Source organism: Phyllostomus hastatus, unplaced genomic scaffold, assembly GCF_019186645.2.
Source record: "Phyllostomus hastatus isolate PE091 unplaced genomic scaffold, TTU_PhHast_1.1 phas_contig_38, whole genome shotgun sequence".
Lineage (NCBI taxonomy): Eukaryota > Metazoa > Chordata > Mammalia > Chiroptera > Phyllostomidae > Phyllostomus > Phyllostomus hastatus.
In genome coordinates, this window is record NW_025333869.1 from 17,175,289 (window position 1) to 17,190,615 (window position 15,327).

The following is a 15,327-nucleotide window of genomic DNA, read 5'->3' on the forward strand; positions in this document are numbered from 1 at the left end:
TGACACTGTCAATGAGAGTGATAATGAACATTATTAAAGATGCAGCATCTATGTTTTCCACATAAATCCCTTACAATACCTCCCCTATAAGCTCCATGACTATATAAGCAGTGACAAGTAGGAAATAACTTACTGGAAATCATGGATTAATGTTGGAAACTTTCAGAAGAAGTACATTCATTCAACAAACATTTATTGAATGGACACTATATGTTAAATTCAGAGCTAGGCACTGGGATTACTTTGGATTATAAAATCATGATCCATGGTCTCTAGGGGCTGAGTCTAGAGCAGTTGTGACAAATAGGCTTCATCTTCTGAGGTCATATCTAAATTCTTCATGAAAGATTTGCGTCAACAATTGGCAATTTCTTTCCTGGGCACTGGGACAAGGACCAGTAGCATATATGCCATATATTTCATATCTCTTGAGACATTCAAATGTATTTAATCCTCTGAATGGTGGTGCATCTTCCAGAAGGCCATAAGGATTTGAGCTGAGAAGTTCTTGAGTTCAAAAAAAAAAAAAAAAAGGATGCCCAAAAGAATCCAATTGATGAGGGGAAAACAGTTATTCAAACAGCAGATGGTAGTCTGGTGGGCTGTCCCTCTGTCCACAGGGTTCCTGCAGCAACTCTCCCCCTGAAACAGTGATAATTTCCTCCTGGGGAAAAAAAAGAAATATTCACTTATAATCAAGAAAAAAAATAGGATCCACCAGAGAGAAACCAGTTCAAGAGAGAAAAATTAAGAATATGTTTCTGCCTACTCCTCACTAAAATTTCTAGAAATCACAGAAAAAATCTGCTTTTAAAAATAAATAAATTTATAAAAGTATAAATTTATAAAAGTGGACAAATAAGAAAAGCCATCAACAAAGCAAAAATGTTGAGAAGTCCTTAAAAACCAAGAGATGTACAGGGTGAGATTTTCAGAGGAGTTAATATGGGACAAGGGCTACAGCAAGCTATCACTGGGATGTGTTGGCGACCCCCAGACAGCAGAGGCCTTTGTCTTAGGCAGGGCAGAAGGTGAGGAGAGGAACACAGAGACCCACAAAGTTCAGAAACTCCCATTTCCAAAACATGAACTACTCGTTATCAACTCCAACACTAATAGCATAAAGAGACTGGACAAGGAAACAGGAACTGTATCTGTGATGGATAAACAAGAAATTCAAAGTTGAAAGATCACCTCCCAGCTCAAAATTTATAAATATTTAAGAAAAATCATAGCCATGAAAGAAAGGTGCCGACCTCATCAACAGAACTAACTCCCAAGAAAACATCAAGTTTGTAAAACAAGCAGAAAGAGCCTTTAAGAGATGTGAATTAATCTCCTCAGTGGAATAAGAAGACAAATCATCCATGAAACAAGAATGAGCTATAATTAAAAAAAAAAAGAATACCTGAAAATAAAAAGGATGCCCACTTAAATTACATAGAAAATTGTAATAGAAGAACTGAAGAGCAAAATATAAACATAACTAAAGGGCAATTTAGTCACTGGAAGAATTGACACAATTAATAAGAAAGAGACTTTTAAGAGGAAAAATGGACAAAGGATATGAACAGACAATTCACAGGAGAAATCCAAGTGGCCATTAAACATATGAAAAGAGCTTCAGCATCAGACAAATGCAAATTAAACAACAGTGAGATTCAGTGTCTGCCCATCTGATGGGGGAAAAAATGTAAGGGACTGATAATCTCCAGTGTTGGCAAGAGTGTGAGGAAGCAGCCTCATATACTTTTTGGCAGGAGCATGAATTGGCACTAGATTTTTGGAGGGCAATCTGGCAGATATTTTCAAATTAAAATGTGCATAGTCTTCTATCCAGCAATTCCAATTCAAGGGATCCATCCTAGAGAAATACTCATACATGTGCCCAAAGTGGCATACACAAGCAAGTCTCTGCAGCACTGTTTGTGATCAGGAGAACCTAGAAGCTACACACGTGGCCCTCATAAGGAGGGTAGATAACTAAATTATGCATCCATACCATGGAGTACCACAGGTTTTCACAAGGATGCAGTACATAGATTGACATGCACATACCTCAATAACAGCCAACATCCTGATAACTTACAAATGTCAGGTATTTTAGTGATATCTCATTGAAACCTCACAGTGACCCTAATAGGTGAATGCTATTATCACACACACCCATCTCACTGAGAAGGAAACTAAGGCACTAGAGTCTGAGTAGTTGCCCAAAGTCACACACAGTAATGAAGCTGGGATTAAAACTTGGCAGCCTGATTCCAGGGACCACACTTCTACAAAATACATTCTATGATATATTAAGCATGTTTAAAATCAAATTCTTGAGCTATTGGTAAAGGATTATCCAATTTGCATAAAAATAAAATGCTATGTATTTTCTTATGTACATAAATTTCCATGTTAATGCCCAGGAAATACTTTGGTTAGGTACATGGCACACTGGTAATTCAGGATGGAGGATGCAAACCAGGATTTGAAATGAACAATGCTTACACTTTGTATTATATTTGATTTTTCTTAGAATTTAATCATAAATTAATTGTGTAATTAAAATTTCAATTTATAAGACTGGCCACCAGACCTCTACATGGGCATAAATGAGCTCTCTCTTTAGCATTACAATAAATTGGAAGTCTCAAACCTTAGATTTGGAAAATAATCTAAATATAAACACTTTCAAAGACATGTGGTTTAGCCTTCCTATTCAGGAACCTGTCCACAGCATCTCTGAGAGATGGACATTTACTTTTTGATTGAATATTTCCAAAGACACAGAGCTCACCACTGCTCAAACAGCTTATCTTGAACAGGAAAAGCAAGTCGGGTGGTATAGTGGGGAAAGCACAAGCTTCAGAGGCACACACCTAAGCCTTAACTGCCAGACCCAGCTGGTACCAGCCATGAAAACTTAGACAAGTTACTCATTCTCCCTTTCCTGATCTGTGAAATGGGACCAATATGCCTCCCTCACAGAGCTATGGTGAAAATTAAATGAGAATATAGGCATAGAGCAACAGGCACAGCACTTGACAGAGAGAAGGTGCTGATATCCACACGTCCCCTCCCTTTCTTTCTCCTATAGTTGTTAGAAGGCTCTTTCTGATCTGCCTCCATCCTGGTTAGTCTAGTTTTCCAGGAAGTACTTTCCTCCAAGCATCTAGGTATTTGTAAGTGGGTGGTTTTCTATGTACTTAAAAGATCAGGTTAAGAGTTATCCTAGAGTTCTGTGGACACCCATAAAGAAAAAGCTATACAAATCCAAGAGTCCCTATTATAGCAAAATCCCAGTGAGGCAGTCAAGTAATTCTGTGGACCTTTCTACACTTGCAAGGCTCAGGCAGATGGAGGACCCCCTGAGCTACCACATTTCTGTTTCTCGGAATCCCTGGGTCCTGCCCTTCTGAGTTCCACTTTTGTCTTCCTCCAAATTACTACTGATGCCAACAGCCACATTAACAAAGAAATTGCTTCTTTCTACATACATTATTTAGAAGGCATCTTTTTCAAAGTGAGGTCCACAGCAGGGGAACAAATAACAAAAAGAGTTCTGGGAGATAAGAACTTCCATACCACTTTACAGTTAGAGTGCTGTTATTGAATACATACATTCCCTCATTTAATACTCATAGGGTCTGAGCTAAGTATTATTAACATCCATTTGCCCAGCTATGAAACTAAAGCTCAGTGAGACTAAGGAATCTGCCCAAGGTCACACACATACAAAGCAGTAAAGCTATAGTCAGAACAAGAGACATGGTAACTCCACAAGGAAAGCCTCTCTAACCACAGGTTTGCTTGCTAGGTTTCAACTAACTCTACAAAGCTGCAAGAGGCCTTTCCAGACTGTCCCCAAGAGAGACATCCTGGGAATGAGTTGGGAATGAGAACTGGTCTTGGACAGAAGGCTGGTTGACCAACCTCTAAGTTCTGACACTAAGGAGCACTCAGGTACTCAAGATGAGAGAAAGGCTGGAGAGCCTCCTGAGGTGCCTAAATGGGTCAGAGGGAAAGCCAGAGGGAAGACCTACATTGCCTGGTCTAGACAACCTCTGATCCCTTCTGGCCCGATGCTGCATATCCCTGGGGACCTGTGTACTCACTCTCCATCCCCATCTATTAGAAGGCCTGCAGCCTGGCTCTCCCTTCATCTGAAGTTTCTACCATCTTCATCCCCTCGACCAGAGCCTCTAAGAGCACTACCTTGTGGAAATCAATGAGATCGGTGAGTGTGGCATGGCGATTGGGGTCCACTCCCAGGAAGCTGTAAAAATCCCCAGAGGCATCCACAAGAAAGTGCTTGAACCCTTTCTGCAGGCGATAGGACAAGGTGTATCCCCAGATTTTCTCACTGATCCGCACCAGAAATGCTCCCTCAGTCATGTTCTCAAGGAGACCTTCTGCATCTTCTCGGCTAATAATTCCTGATTTAAAAAAGAAAGCAAGAAAGGTTAGCAGGTTCTGTAACTTCCTTCACCACCCTCCACTGATCACCCTGCCCCTCAGCCTCTGTCAAAGGAAGGGAGGGGCCTCAAGGGCTGTCTAACATTTGCCTCAGGCTGATGAGGGGCCAGCTTGGTCCAGAGCAATGAACTGTCAGCCTGGGGGCAGAGTTTCTACAGGACCTGAGCTTAGCACCCTTTCCTCTGAATTAAGCCACACTAATTTAGATTCATTACAAAGAATTAGTAATGACCCAGAATTATAGCACCTATTGATTACAAATACAACTCATCAAGCAGTGCCCTGTGGAGAGCCTTAAGAGTCCTACTTTAATGATGAGACCAGGATGACTTATTATTCCTGCCCCAGTTATCTCTCTGGTAAATAAGCACCTGAAAACATTATTTCCTCTTAAGTAGTAAAAAGACTTCTTCTGTCTACCTGTGGACAGTAGGCAAACAGTTTCTTAATGGAGATACATAAATAAGCTTCACTTCAGCTAAAAGAACAAAATTTTCTCAGATTCTGCAATCCTACTCAATGTCCTTTTACCACAGTAAAACAGCAAGTTAGAAAAACATCTCTGAGTGCCTGAATTAGAAAGCAATGTCTCTCTGGGCCAAAATGGCAAAGCTCACATTCTGTATTTCAATTCTTCCTCCTCCCAACTAGCCCTGCCATTGGCAGGATCCTTTCATTCAGTGTACAACCTGCTCAACCCTACCAGGAAATAGTTTCTATCCCAGGAACCTGCAGGGGATATCCCACCTTGGGGTTTTCATAAAATCCTGCCCAGACCTTACAATATATTAGTAATGGGTCCTGAATAGCTCAAAGAGAGAGCCTGTGGCCACTGTGGGAGCAAGCTGCTCAGGCCTCCAGCTGCTACATTTTCAGGATCCATTGCTGAGGCACTCTCTCCGCAGGCTGCTTCCAGCACAAGGGACACTGGATTGAGCAGCCCCTGACTCAGAGCATGGCAGGTTCTATGACTGAGCACAGGGGTACAGAGCTGCCACTCCTACCAATGTGGGTCTCTTCTAGTAGGCAGTGTTTGCACTGGGGCTTCCCATCAGCCAGACCTGGATTTTCCCTGAGCTGTGCTCCAGTACCAGGCCTTTCCTCCAAATTGTTCTTCCTTCTCTCTCTCCCTTCATAGGTGTCAGACCTGCACCATGTCTGAAGAATCTCCCACCTTCTCCTGCTCCATGTCCCCTTTATCCTTCACAGGCACTTCCAGCAATAAATCTCTTGTACTTCTGCTTCCTGGAAGACCCAAATGAACATCAAAACCTTGTCTTTGCACCCCAAGTGCCTGGGATGTAGGGGGGTTGATTTGGAGCAGAGATCAAGTGCACGGACTAAAATCAGAGCTCAGGGACTTGCTCAGTAGGTACCCTTAGTCAGGCTACTTAAGTCCCTCTAAAACCCAGTTCAATGTCCTCATCTATTAAGCAGTACTGATAATATTACCTACATTATAAGATTGTTTGAGAACTCATTATATTAATCCTTCAATGTGCTTATCACAGTGCTTGAAAGTATAATACCTATCTAATACAATGCAACTCATTTGCATTGGACTCATTAAGCATACTACACATGTGCTAGTTACAGGTGCTACCTTGTGCTGGTAGCAGCAATACTCAGTGCTGCCAGGCTGTGCTGCTCACACCTCACACAAGAATCCTTTCAAAGAAAGACTGATGAGGGTGCCTTCCTCTGAAGGGGGCTGTCCTTGGGCCCCAGCCTGGGCCATTCTTAGGAGACCCTCTAGACGTCTCAGTAGTAAGCATCTGTGTAATCTCCCCCCTCTTTGGTATTTACCTAGAAAGAAAAATTGTTATTTGGCCCAGATCAAAGGTGATACAGCCTCATAGTTCAGGCTGACAAAAAACATTTCACAGAAACCCCAACCCCCAAGAGAACTGGTTGGTGGCTGGGGGAAATAGAATACTTGCAAGGATAACCTGTTATGTTTTTTCACTTCATCCACTCTGCCCACCCCATCTCCCCACCTCACCTTGCCTTCCCCCTTCACATAGCCTCTAAGCCAAGTATTCTGGGAACAAAGCATTAATCATATCCCACCCCATCCCACCTCTGCCCCTCTTAAACACTGTACAATCTCCTGGCTAAGAAAAGAGGAGAGCTCACCTCACCCCTTCTGGCTGGGGAGAGAGCACACCATACAGATCATAAAAGTTTTGTAACTCAGCTAATGACCAGGGCTGGCTGAGGCATGTGATCTTACCAGACAATGGTCTGGAGTGGTTGTTCTAGAATGATTACTGGAGAGTACAACTGCAGATTCTTTCTGAGACAATTCTCAACCCCAAGCAATAGAAAATGTAAGTTTTTTTCCTGTAGTTTTTCTCCTCCCTTTATTTTTCCTTTATTCCTTTCTTCCCTTTAATCGATATTTATTAGGCACTATCTAGGAGCAGGCCCCATGCTGCACACTTAGAAGTCAGCAATGACTGAATGAGAAACAGTTCCTGCCTTACAGAACCTCTGACTCTGGACAGAAAAAAAAGATTAGTGTAAATTTTAAAAATAAATAAATATATATAAATCAATAGGTTTACTGTAACCAGTGGTTATAAAGGCCACAAGAGGTATGGCCTCAGTTGCTATGGTTATATCTAGAGAAGGTGCCCCACCCAGCTCTGGAGTCTGGGGATGGAAGTGAAAGTTAGACTGAGAACAGAAAAGTTAAAACAGAGGGGCAAGGCCAGGAGAGCAGTTTGCACATGGCTCTTTGTGGCTGGAGGGAAAGCTAAAGTAGTGGTGAGGCAGTGGCAAGATGCATGGAGATAGTCAAGGATATGGCTCCAAAGCACCCTCCACATCGTTAAAAGAATATAGGCTTAATTCTGAGGGCAATGGGGATATACTAATGTTTCCCAAATAGAAGAACATGAGAATGTTCAAGGGTGGAAAATGGATTCAATGGGTATAAACTGGAGGTATACAAGCCAGGGATTTCAACCTAGTAAAGGCTTTCTCATCTAAGGATTACTTCACAGCTACATTTCCAAAGCTGTTGCATTGAAATCCAGCTCCTGGGCCACTGGGCAGCCAGAAATGGCTTCCATTTTGAGGCTGAGAGGCAAAAGGACCCAATAAGAGTCACATGAGAAGCTTTATGCCAGAGCCAGAACTGGGTACCATCTGGGCACCCTGTGGCTCTCATCTCATCCGTCTTCCTAATGACCCTACCATCATCAGTTCATAACTAAAGACACTGAGGGTCAACAAGAGCAGTGACTTACCCAAGGTCACAGAGCAATTAAGTGGTAGAGCCATAATTTGAACTCAGGTCCTCAGACTCCAAGTCCAGTGCTCTTTGCTCTATACCATGTTATCTCATGAAGAGGACAGTAAGTGCTGTGAAAGACACAAGAAGGAGGAGATTAATGAGGCCTATGGAAGTCAGGACAGGTTTTGTAGAAGCAACACAGGGGGCTGTGAAGTGGACCTGGAAGGCTTGGTAGACTCTGTGAGCAGTGAGGAGTGATGATAAGGTGAAAAATGAGAAGAAAGAATAAGGTGAATGAAGAGTCACAGTGAACACTAAGAAAGACACATCCATGGAACATTTATAAAAATGTAATGGAAGAGAAGTTTAATCTAAGCAGGAGGTTAAGAGACATGGAAGAGGAAGTGAAAAGTCTAACACATGTAAAATCTGAATCACAAAGAGGAGAGGAGAATGGAGAGGAGGCAATATTTAAAGAGCAAATGGTGGAGAATTCATTAGAGACACATAAAGTGAAGCTGCACAAAGCTGCTCAGTCTCTCATTTTGTCAACTAGAGAGAAAAGGCAGAGTACCTACAAAGAAAATACAATTAAGACTAATGACTGAACTTCCAGCCAAGATGGAGGCATAGGTAGACGCACTGTGCCTCCTCACACAAGAAAAAGAAAGATGACAGCAAATTGAAAAAAAACAAAAACAAAAACAGAACTGACAGGAAATCAAACTATATGGAAGTCCAACAACCAAGGAGTTGAGGAAGAAATATTCATCCAGACCACTAGGAGGGGCAGAGACCAGCAGCCAGGCAGAGAGAACTCATGGCAAGGCGACAGCTGAAGGACTGGGATAGGTGGCAGCTCACAGACTGGGCTGTCCCACGTTTGCATGTGGATTAACCAGGAAGAACAACTGAAGAGCGGAGATAGGCCTCGCGACCCAGGGTCCCAGCTTGGGGAAATAAAGCCTCAAAGCCTCTGACTGAAAACATTTGTGGGGGTTGAGGCGGCAATGATAGAAACTCCCAGCCTCCAAGGAGAGTTCATTGGAGAGACCCACAGGGTCCTAGAACATACACAAACCCACCCACCCAGGAATCAACATCAGAAGGGCCCAATTTGATTGTGGGTAGTGGGGGAAGTGACTGAAAACCAGTAGAGATTAGAGCAAGCAGTGTTGTTCCCTCTCAGACCCCTCCTCCACATACTGTGTCGCCACACAGTGATGTGGGTTGCCCCACCCTGGTGAACATCTAAGGCTCTGCCCCTTACTACATAACAGGAGCATCAAGATAAAAAAAAAAAAATGGCCCAAATGAAAGACCAGATCAAAGCTCGAGAAAAAAATACAACTAAGTGACACTGAAGAAATAGCCAATCTATCAGACGCACAGTTCAAAACATTGGTAATCAGGATGCTCACAGAATTGGATGAATATAGTCACAAATTAGAGGAAAAAAATGAAGGCTATGCTAAGTGAAATCAAGGAAAACGTACAGGGAACCAACAGTGACGGGAAGGAAATCGGGACTCAAATTAATGGTATGAACCAGAAGGAAGAAAGAAACATTCAACCAGAACAGGATAAAGAAACAAGAATTCAAAAAATTCTTGACTGAACTTCCTGAAACACTTGACTGAAATTCTTGGAGAGTCTTAGGAACCTCCAGGAAATCTCTAACATGTTCCAACATCTGAATCATAGGGGTGCCAGGAGGAGAAGAGGAAGAGCAAGAAGTTGAAAACTTATTTGAACAAATAATGAAGGAGAACTCCCCCAATCTGGCCAAGAAAATAGACTTCCAGGAAGTCCAGGAAGCTCAGGGAGTCCCAAAGAAGTTGGACTCAAGGAGGAACACACCAAGGCACATCATAATTCCATTAGCCAAGATTAAAGACAAGAAGAGAATCTTAGAACCAGCAAGAGAAAAGAAGACAGTTACCTACAAAGGAGTGTCCATAAGACTATCAGCTTCTCAAAAGAAACCTCACATGCAAGAAGGGACTAGAAAGAAGTATTCAAAGTCTTGAAAAGCAAGAATCTACATCCAAGATTACTCTACCCAGGAAAGCTATCATTTAGAAGGAAAGGGCAGATAAAGTGCTTCTCAGATAAGGTCAAGTTAAAAGGAGTTCATCATCACCAAGCCCTTGTTATATGAAATGTTCAAGGGACTTATCTAAGAAAAAGATAAAAACTATGAACAGTAGAATGACAATAAACTCACAACTGTCAACAAGTGAACTTAAAAAAAAAAAAACAACCTAAGCAAACAACTAGAACAGAAACAGAACCACAGAAATGGAGATCACATGGAGGGTTATCAGTGGGGTGGGGGAAGAATTCGGGGAAAGGTACAGGGAATAAGAAGCAAAAATGGAAAAGGTATAAGGAATAAGAAGCATACATGGTAGGTACAAAATACACAGGGAAAGTTAAGAATAGTATGGGAAATGGAGAAGCCAAAGAACTTATATGTATGACCCATGCATATAAACTAAGGTGGGGGAATGATGGTGAGAAGAAGGGTACAGGGCAGAGGGGTATAACGGGGAGAAAAAATGGGACAACTATAATAGCATAATCATTAAAATATACTTTTAAAAAAACAAACATAAATAGTAGATAAAAATAGGGTAAGATTAAGAATACTATAGGAAATGGAGAAGCTAAAGAACCTGTAAGTATAACCCATGGACATGAACTAAGGTTGGGGAATGATGGTGGGAGGGGAGTACAGAGCAGAGGAATAAAGGGGAGAAAAAAAATGGGACAACTGTAATAGCATAATCAATAAAATATACTTTAAAAAGAATATGTTGTTTGCATGTTAAATTACCTAAGCAAACCACTAAAGATAGGTTATGGAGTGGCATAACCTCCAAAGAACAGAGATGAAAAAATACACTGAAAATATTTTTTCAATGAAGCACAAAACAAGCTAATGACTTGTTGAAAGACAAATACATTGTGGTTCCATATATTACATTGAAAAGCCCAGCAAGCTAAACAATATAGTTTTTTTGGAGATTAATACATAAATATTAAATAAAGCAAAGAAATAATGGACAAAACATTCAAGATAAAGATTCTATCTGGTACAAGGAAGAGGGCTATAACGTGAAGCACACAGGGCTTCCAAGAATAGGTGAATTTTCACTTCCTAAGCTTTCTGTATCCCCTTCACATGCATATGCATATACACTGTATATGTTCAATGTTTAATATTAAAAATATTTTAATATTGTTGCTCTGCTGTGACAGTCATTCAAAATCAATCAATGCCCTTTGGGGGATGGGGAGATTATCACCTAAAATACATGATCACTGCTGAGAATTAACTGTCAAAGTTGGCTGTCTTGAGTCTCTAGAGCATGGTTATCAGCACTGTACTACTCCAAGAGAATCTGGTATAATTCATTTGGGGTACACCAAGAACCAGTAATATTTAAAACCTTCTCATATAATTCTAATATGTAGCCAGATTTGAGACTCACTGAGCTAGAGAGTAAATAGTCTTGCAAGCTAGGATAGGCAAAGAAGTAAAAAGTGATTTATACATTTTAGAAACTCCCTATATATTTTCAGAGTAATCATCAGCGGTTTGAGCACAGAGTTTTATAGACCTACTTCAGAGGACTATAGGATAGATCCTATGAGAATTCCCTGCCAGAGAAAGAGCTTTTCCTGAGCTGGGGCTGGGGTAGAGTCCAAGAAGGGCTGAAAAGAGTGCCCTCACTTACTCTTCTGTACCCCCAACCCAGAGAGATTGAGAAGGTAGCTTAACATAGAGGAGTCCTGTGCCCTAATTTTTGTGGAGAACTAGCAGGTTCTATGTGACTACATAAAGAAGTCACAATCTACTAAAAGAAATGGTGTGTTTGGAGAGAGAAGTCTGAAGATGGTGGCTACCAGCATTTGAGTTCCTGTGAGTGCAGAGGGGGTCCAGGACTTCCTACCATGTTCTAGTAATAAATTTGAAACACAGAGGGAGAGCAACCCTCATTTAAGGCTGCTGGGAATAGAGTTTGGCTCAGCCTTCTGGAAAGCCATGGGCACCCCTACTCAAATTAAGTGAGTGTATACCCTCTGACCCAACAATTCCAATCCTAAGATACCTTCTAAAGAAACCCTTATGCAAGTCCATAACAGTCCATTGCAGGGAACTTAACTGATACTTAGGTTAATTTGTGGTGATGGTAAATTGGAGGCAATCTGGGTACCCATGACTCTGGGAATAGATAGGCAAAATCAGGTGACAGCACCTTGTGGAATACAGTGCAGCATTTAGAAATATAAGACCAGAGGTACACAGAACATGGATCTCATAGCAGCATGCTCAGTGAGATAAAGTAAGAAACACAAGTGGTATTAAAGCACCTCACCTTTCCTGCACATGTATGTAAGTACAGGGTGTGAAGGATAGATTCTGGGAATTGGTCGTGGTGGCTGCATCATTTTTCAATCTCTTCAAATCACGAAATAAAAACAAGGAGAGAAACTAAAGAGCAAAAGAGCAAAACCCAAAGTCCACAGACTATGTTTACAACAAAACTAGTGCCAAGGTATCCCCATGAGCCCCAAATACAAATGGTGGTGGAAACAATCAACACAGGACCTTCAAGATACCACATCAAAATTAGTCACAGAAAAGTATTAAGGTCAAATCACATACATTTCAAGAGAAAAAAGAAAATAACATGTAAATCTCCTGTAAATAAATACACAAGAACACTTTCAACAAATACAGTTTAAACTTATCAGAAAGGCTACTTATTAAGGAGGAAAAGGAACATGGGTGGAGAGTGGAGGTAAATCAGAGTAAGTGGGCCCTGATGGGTGTGGCTCAGTTGGTTGGGCATCATTCTGCAAAGCAAAAGGCCACCAGTTTGATTCCCTGTCAGGGCACATGCCTGGGTTGTGGGTTCAGTCCCATTTGGGGTGCATACAAGAGGCAACTGATCAATTTTTCTCTCCCTCTCTTTCTCCCTCCATTCCCCTCTCTTTAAAAATAAATAGAATCTTTTTATAAAAAAGAAAGTAAATAAAGAAACAAGAAGTAGCTTTATTTCTTCCAATAATAATAATAATAAACTATGAGGGCAAGGGATGGAGAGTAACTGATGAACTCAACCTTCAGTGGTTTTTTTTTTTAAGTATATATTATTAAGAGCCCGATTTCTAAGGACCCATGAAGAAAAGAGGCAAGGTGATCCCAGGACCTAATCTTTGGAGTGGGCACCTCAGCCAACAGTAGCTGATAGGAGTTGCTGAAACTCAGAAGCCCAAGCAGGAGTCAAAGTACGGTTAAGTCAAATGTGTGGGAAACGGGCCCCCACAAGCTCCAGTTGTGCTTAATATCTAACAGTCACAGGTGGTTTCAGCAGCTGTGGACCATTAGAAGATTAGTTAAAACAGAGGACAAAATCCAGAGATGAGCCACTGACCAGGACCTTCTTTGGCTCCCTTCCAAGGCCATGAATTTCCTCTGCATTCAGACACTATTTAGGGAAGAGGAGAGAACATTTGAGAAGGGAGAAATAGAACTTTGAGCTTAAAATGATTGAATATTTGCTAAAAGTAACCAAGTTAAACTGAAAGACTCTTAAATCATAGAAGGCAGGATTATCTTTAATTGGAAATTTTAAGGGCTTTTCTGTTTTCAGGCATTAACAGGAAACAGAAGTCCAGAGTAACATGAAATCACTTATAAAAGCAAATAAATAAGTCATGCCTGCTGCATATTCTCCTAGCAAACATTTAAAGGTTTAAAGGAGAGATAGATACAAATCTAGACACACACCAGGGTTTCTTAACATGGGTGCTCTTGACATTTTGAGCCAGATAAGTATCTGTCATGGGGGCCTCCTGTACATTGTAGAATGTTTAGCAGCATCTCTGACTTCTACACACTAGATGCCACACAGCTGTGAAACCTAAAGTGTCTCCAGACATTGCCAATAGTCCCCTGGGACAAAACCGCCCCCCATCACCACCACCACTGTTGAGAACCACTGACATGGAGATAGACCTAAAAGACCTCTAATTGACAACTAGAAAAAAAGTTGTTGAAAAATAGTAATGTATGATACAGTTTATGATAGAAAGGTAAATTCCACAATAGTTTATATATAAATTATCATATTGTAAACACAAAATCTATGAGTGCAATGTTTATGTCTGCTTTGTTCCTACTATATCCTCACATCCAGAACTTTCTGGGCCTCCAATATTATTGAATAAGTCACTAATTAAAATTATAACTCCATATCCATCATTTATGGAATGCTTACACTATGCCAACCACTGTGCTAAGAGTTTCACACACTGATTCATTCATTCTTCATAGTAATCCTTTCACATAGGCACTTTTATCCTCCCCATTTTACAGAGTAGAAAATTTGGCTGAAGAAATTGAGTTACTTGCCCAAGTTCTCAGACCAGTAAGTGGCAGAGCAGGAGAGAGGTACAGCCTTCTTTTCAATGTCAGTCTTATGTGAAAGGTTTGCATTCCTATTAAACTGTAAGCAGCCTGCTCTCCCATAGGGGTTGTACTCCCAGGTGCAATCCATATCTTTATCTCTTTTCCAGGCCCTTTACATGCAGGTGGCCCTGGAAGAAAGTGTGCACAAGGTGTGGATTAGCATAACCAGATCATGACACAGGGCTTACTGTGCTCACAACAAGAACCATGAAGATTCAGGCAAGAAGCTTGCTGAGGCCTCTCAGGGCACTGCAGTTCTGAAGGTCCAAGATCAGGTCTATGGGCACTGACAAATTGTAAAGCTGGCCATGGTTGTGGAAGCAATGCCCAGAAGGTTTGCTTTGTCAGGAGCTGTACCCAAAGTACAGGCCTAAGCACTGGGAATAGTTGCAAATCTCTGCAGATAGAAATTGTGCAGTTTGTATGGGTTTGTTCCCAGGACCCACAAGATTCAGTAAACTCTCCTGTACAAAGCAGCACTAAACCAGACAAGTCTGAGTTTTCAATCAGGTCTCTGCCACTTATGGCCTGACCTTCAGCAAGTAAATCTCTCTTCAATGATATGTGAACAAAAAGGGGGCTATGTGGCAGGAGTGATAAGCTCACTGACCAAAAGTAACCACAGAGATCATTAATTCATACCTGGGCAGGTCATGGTGGGAAGTCACATCCTAGGCCTATAGCTTCCTTAGTAAAAAGTTAATCTTTACCTTAAGCTAGCCCTGTCCATTGTTCTTGTGCATCTAGGATAACATACCTTTAAAATGTCAGCTATTGCTTCTCAGACTCTTGGTTAAGATGAAGTGTAAAATGTCAGAGTCATTTTCTTTGCAAGAGCCCTCAGAAACACACCCACTGGCAACACAGCACAACTATGAGGAAACTTACTATCTTGTTCCCGGCATACCATCTCTATTTGTTGTAACAGTTCAGTATTAACTATCCTATACCCACCAATGTAAAATAAGTATTGGGTTGACCAAAAAGTTTGTCTAGTTTTTTCTGTACAATGGCTCTAGTAGTGCTTAGGTGTCTTTAACTTCATTCAAAACAGTTTTGCTAGATTATACTGTGACAGCTGCCATATCGTGTATTTTTTAAAAAACTTATAAAAATTGGTGATTTTTGTGCAGCC

At 41.2% G+C, this 15,327-nt stretch overlaps 1 protein-coding gene across 6 annotated transcripts in view; it reads right to left on the reverse strand.

Annotated features, from left to right (window-relative positions):
• Positions 1-212: 212 nt before the first annotated feature.
• Positions 213-15,327, reverse strand: part of SH2D4B (SH2 domain containing 4B) — a 122,979-nt gene continuing 107,864 nt past the window's right edge. For 5 of the 6 annotated variants that reach the window (XM_045842091.1, XM_045842090.1, XM_045842088.1 and 2 more), the window contains exons 7-8: positions 4,207-4,427; positions 213-664 (exon numbers count right to left, since the gene is read on the reverse strand). In XM_045842091.1, coding sequence (XP_045698047.1) covers positions 572-664; positions 4,207-4,427 — 314 coding nt within the window. In that variant the 3' untranslated portion in view covers positions 213-571. The remainder of the gene's footprint in view (positions 665-4,206; positions 4,428-15,327) is intronic. The other variant, XM_045842092.1, reaches the window with a different exon arrangement.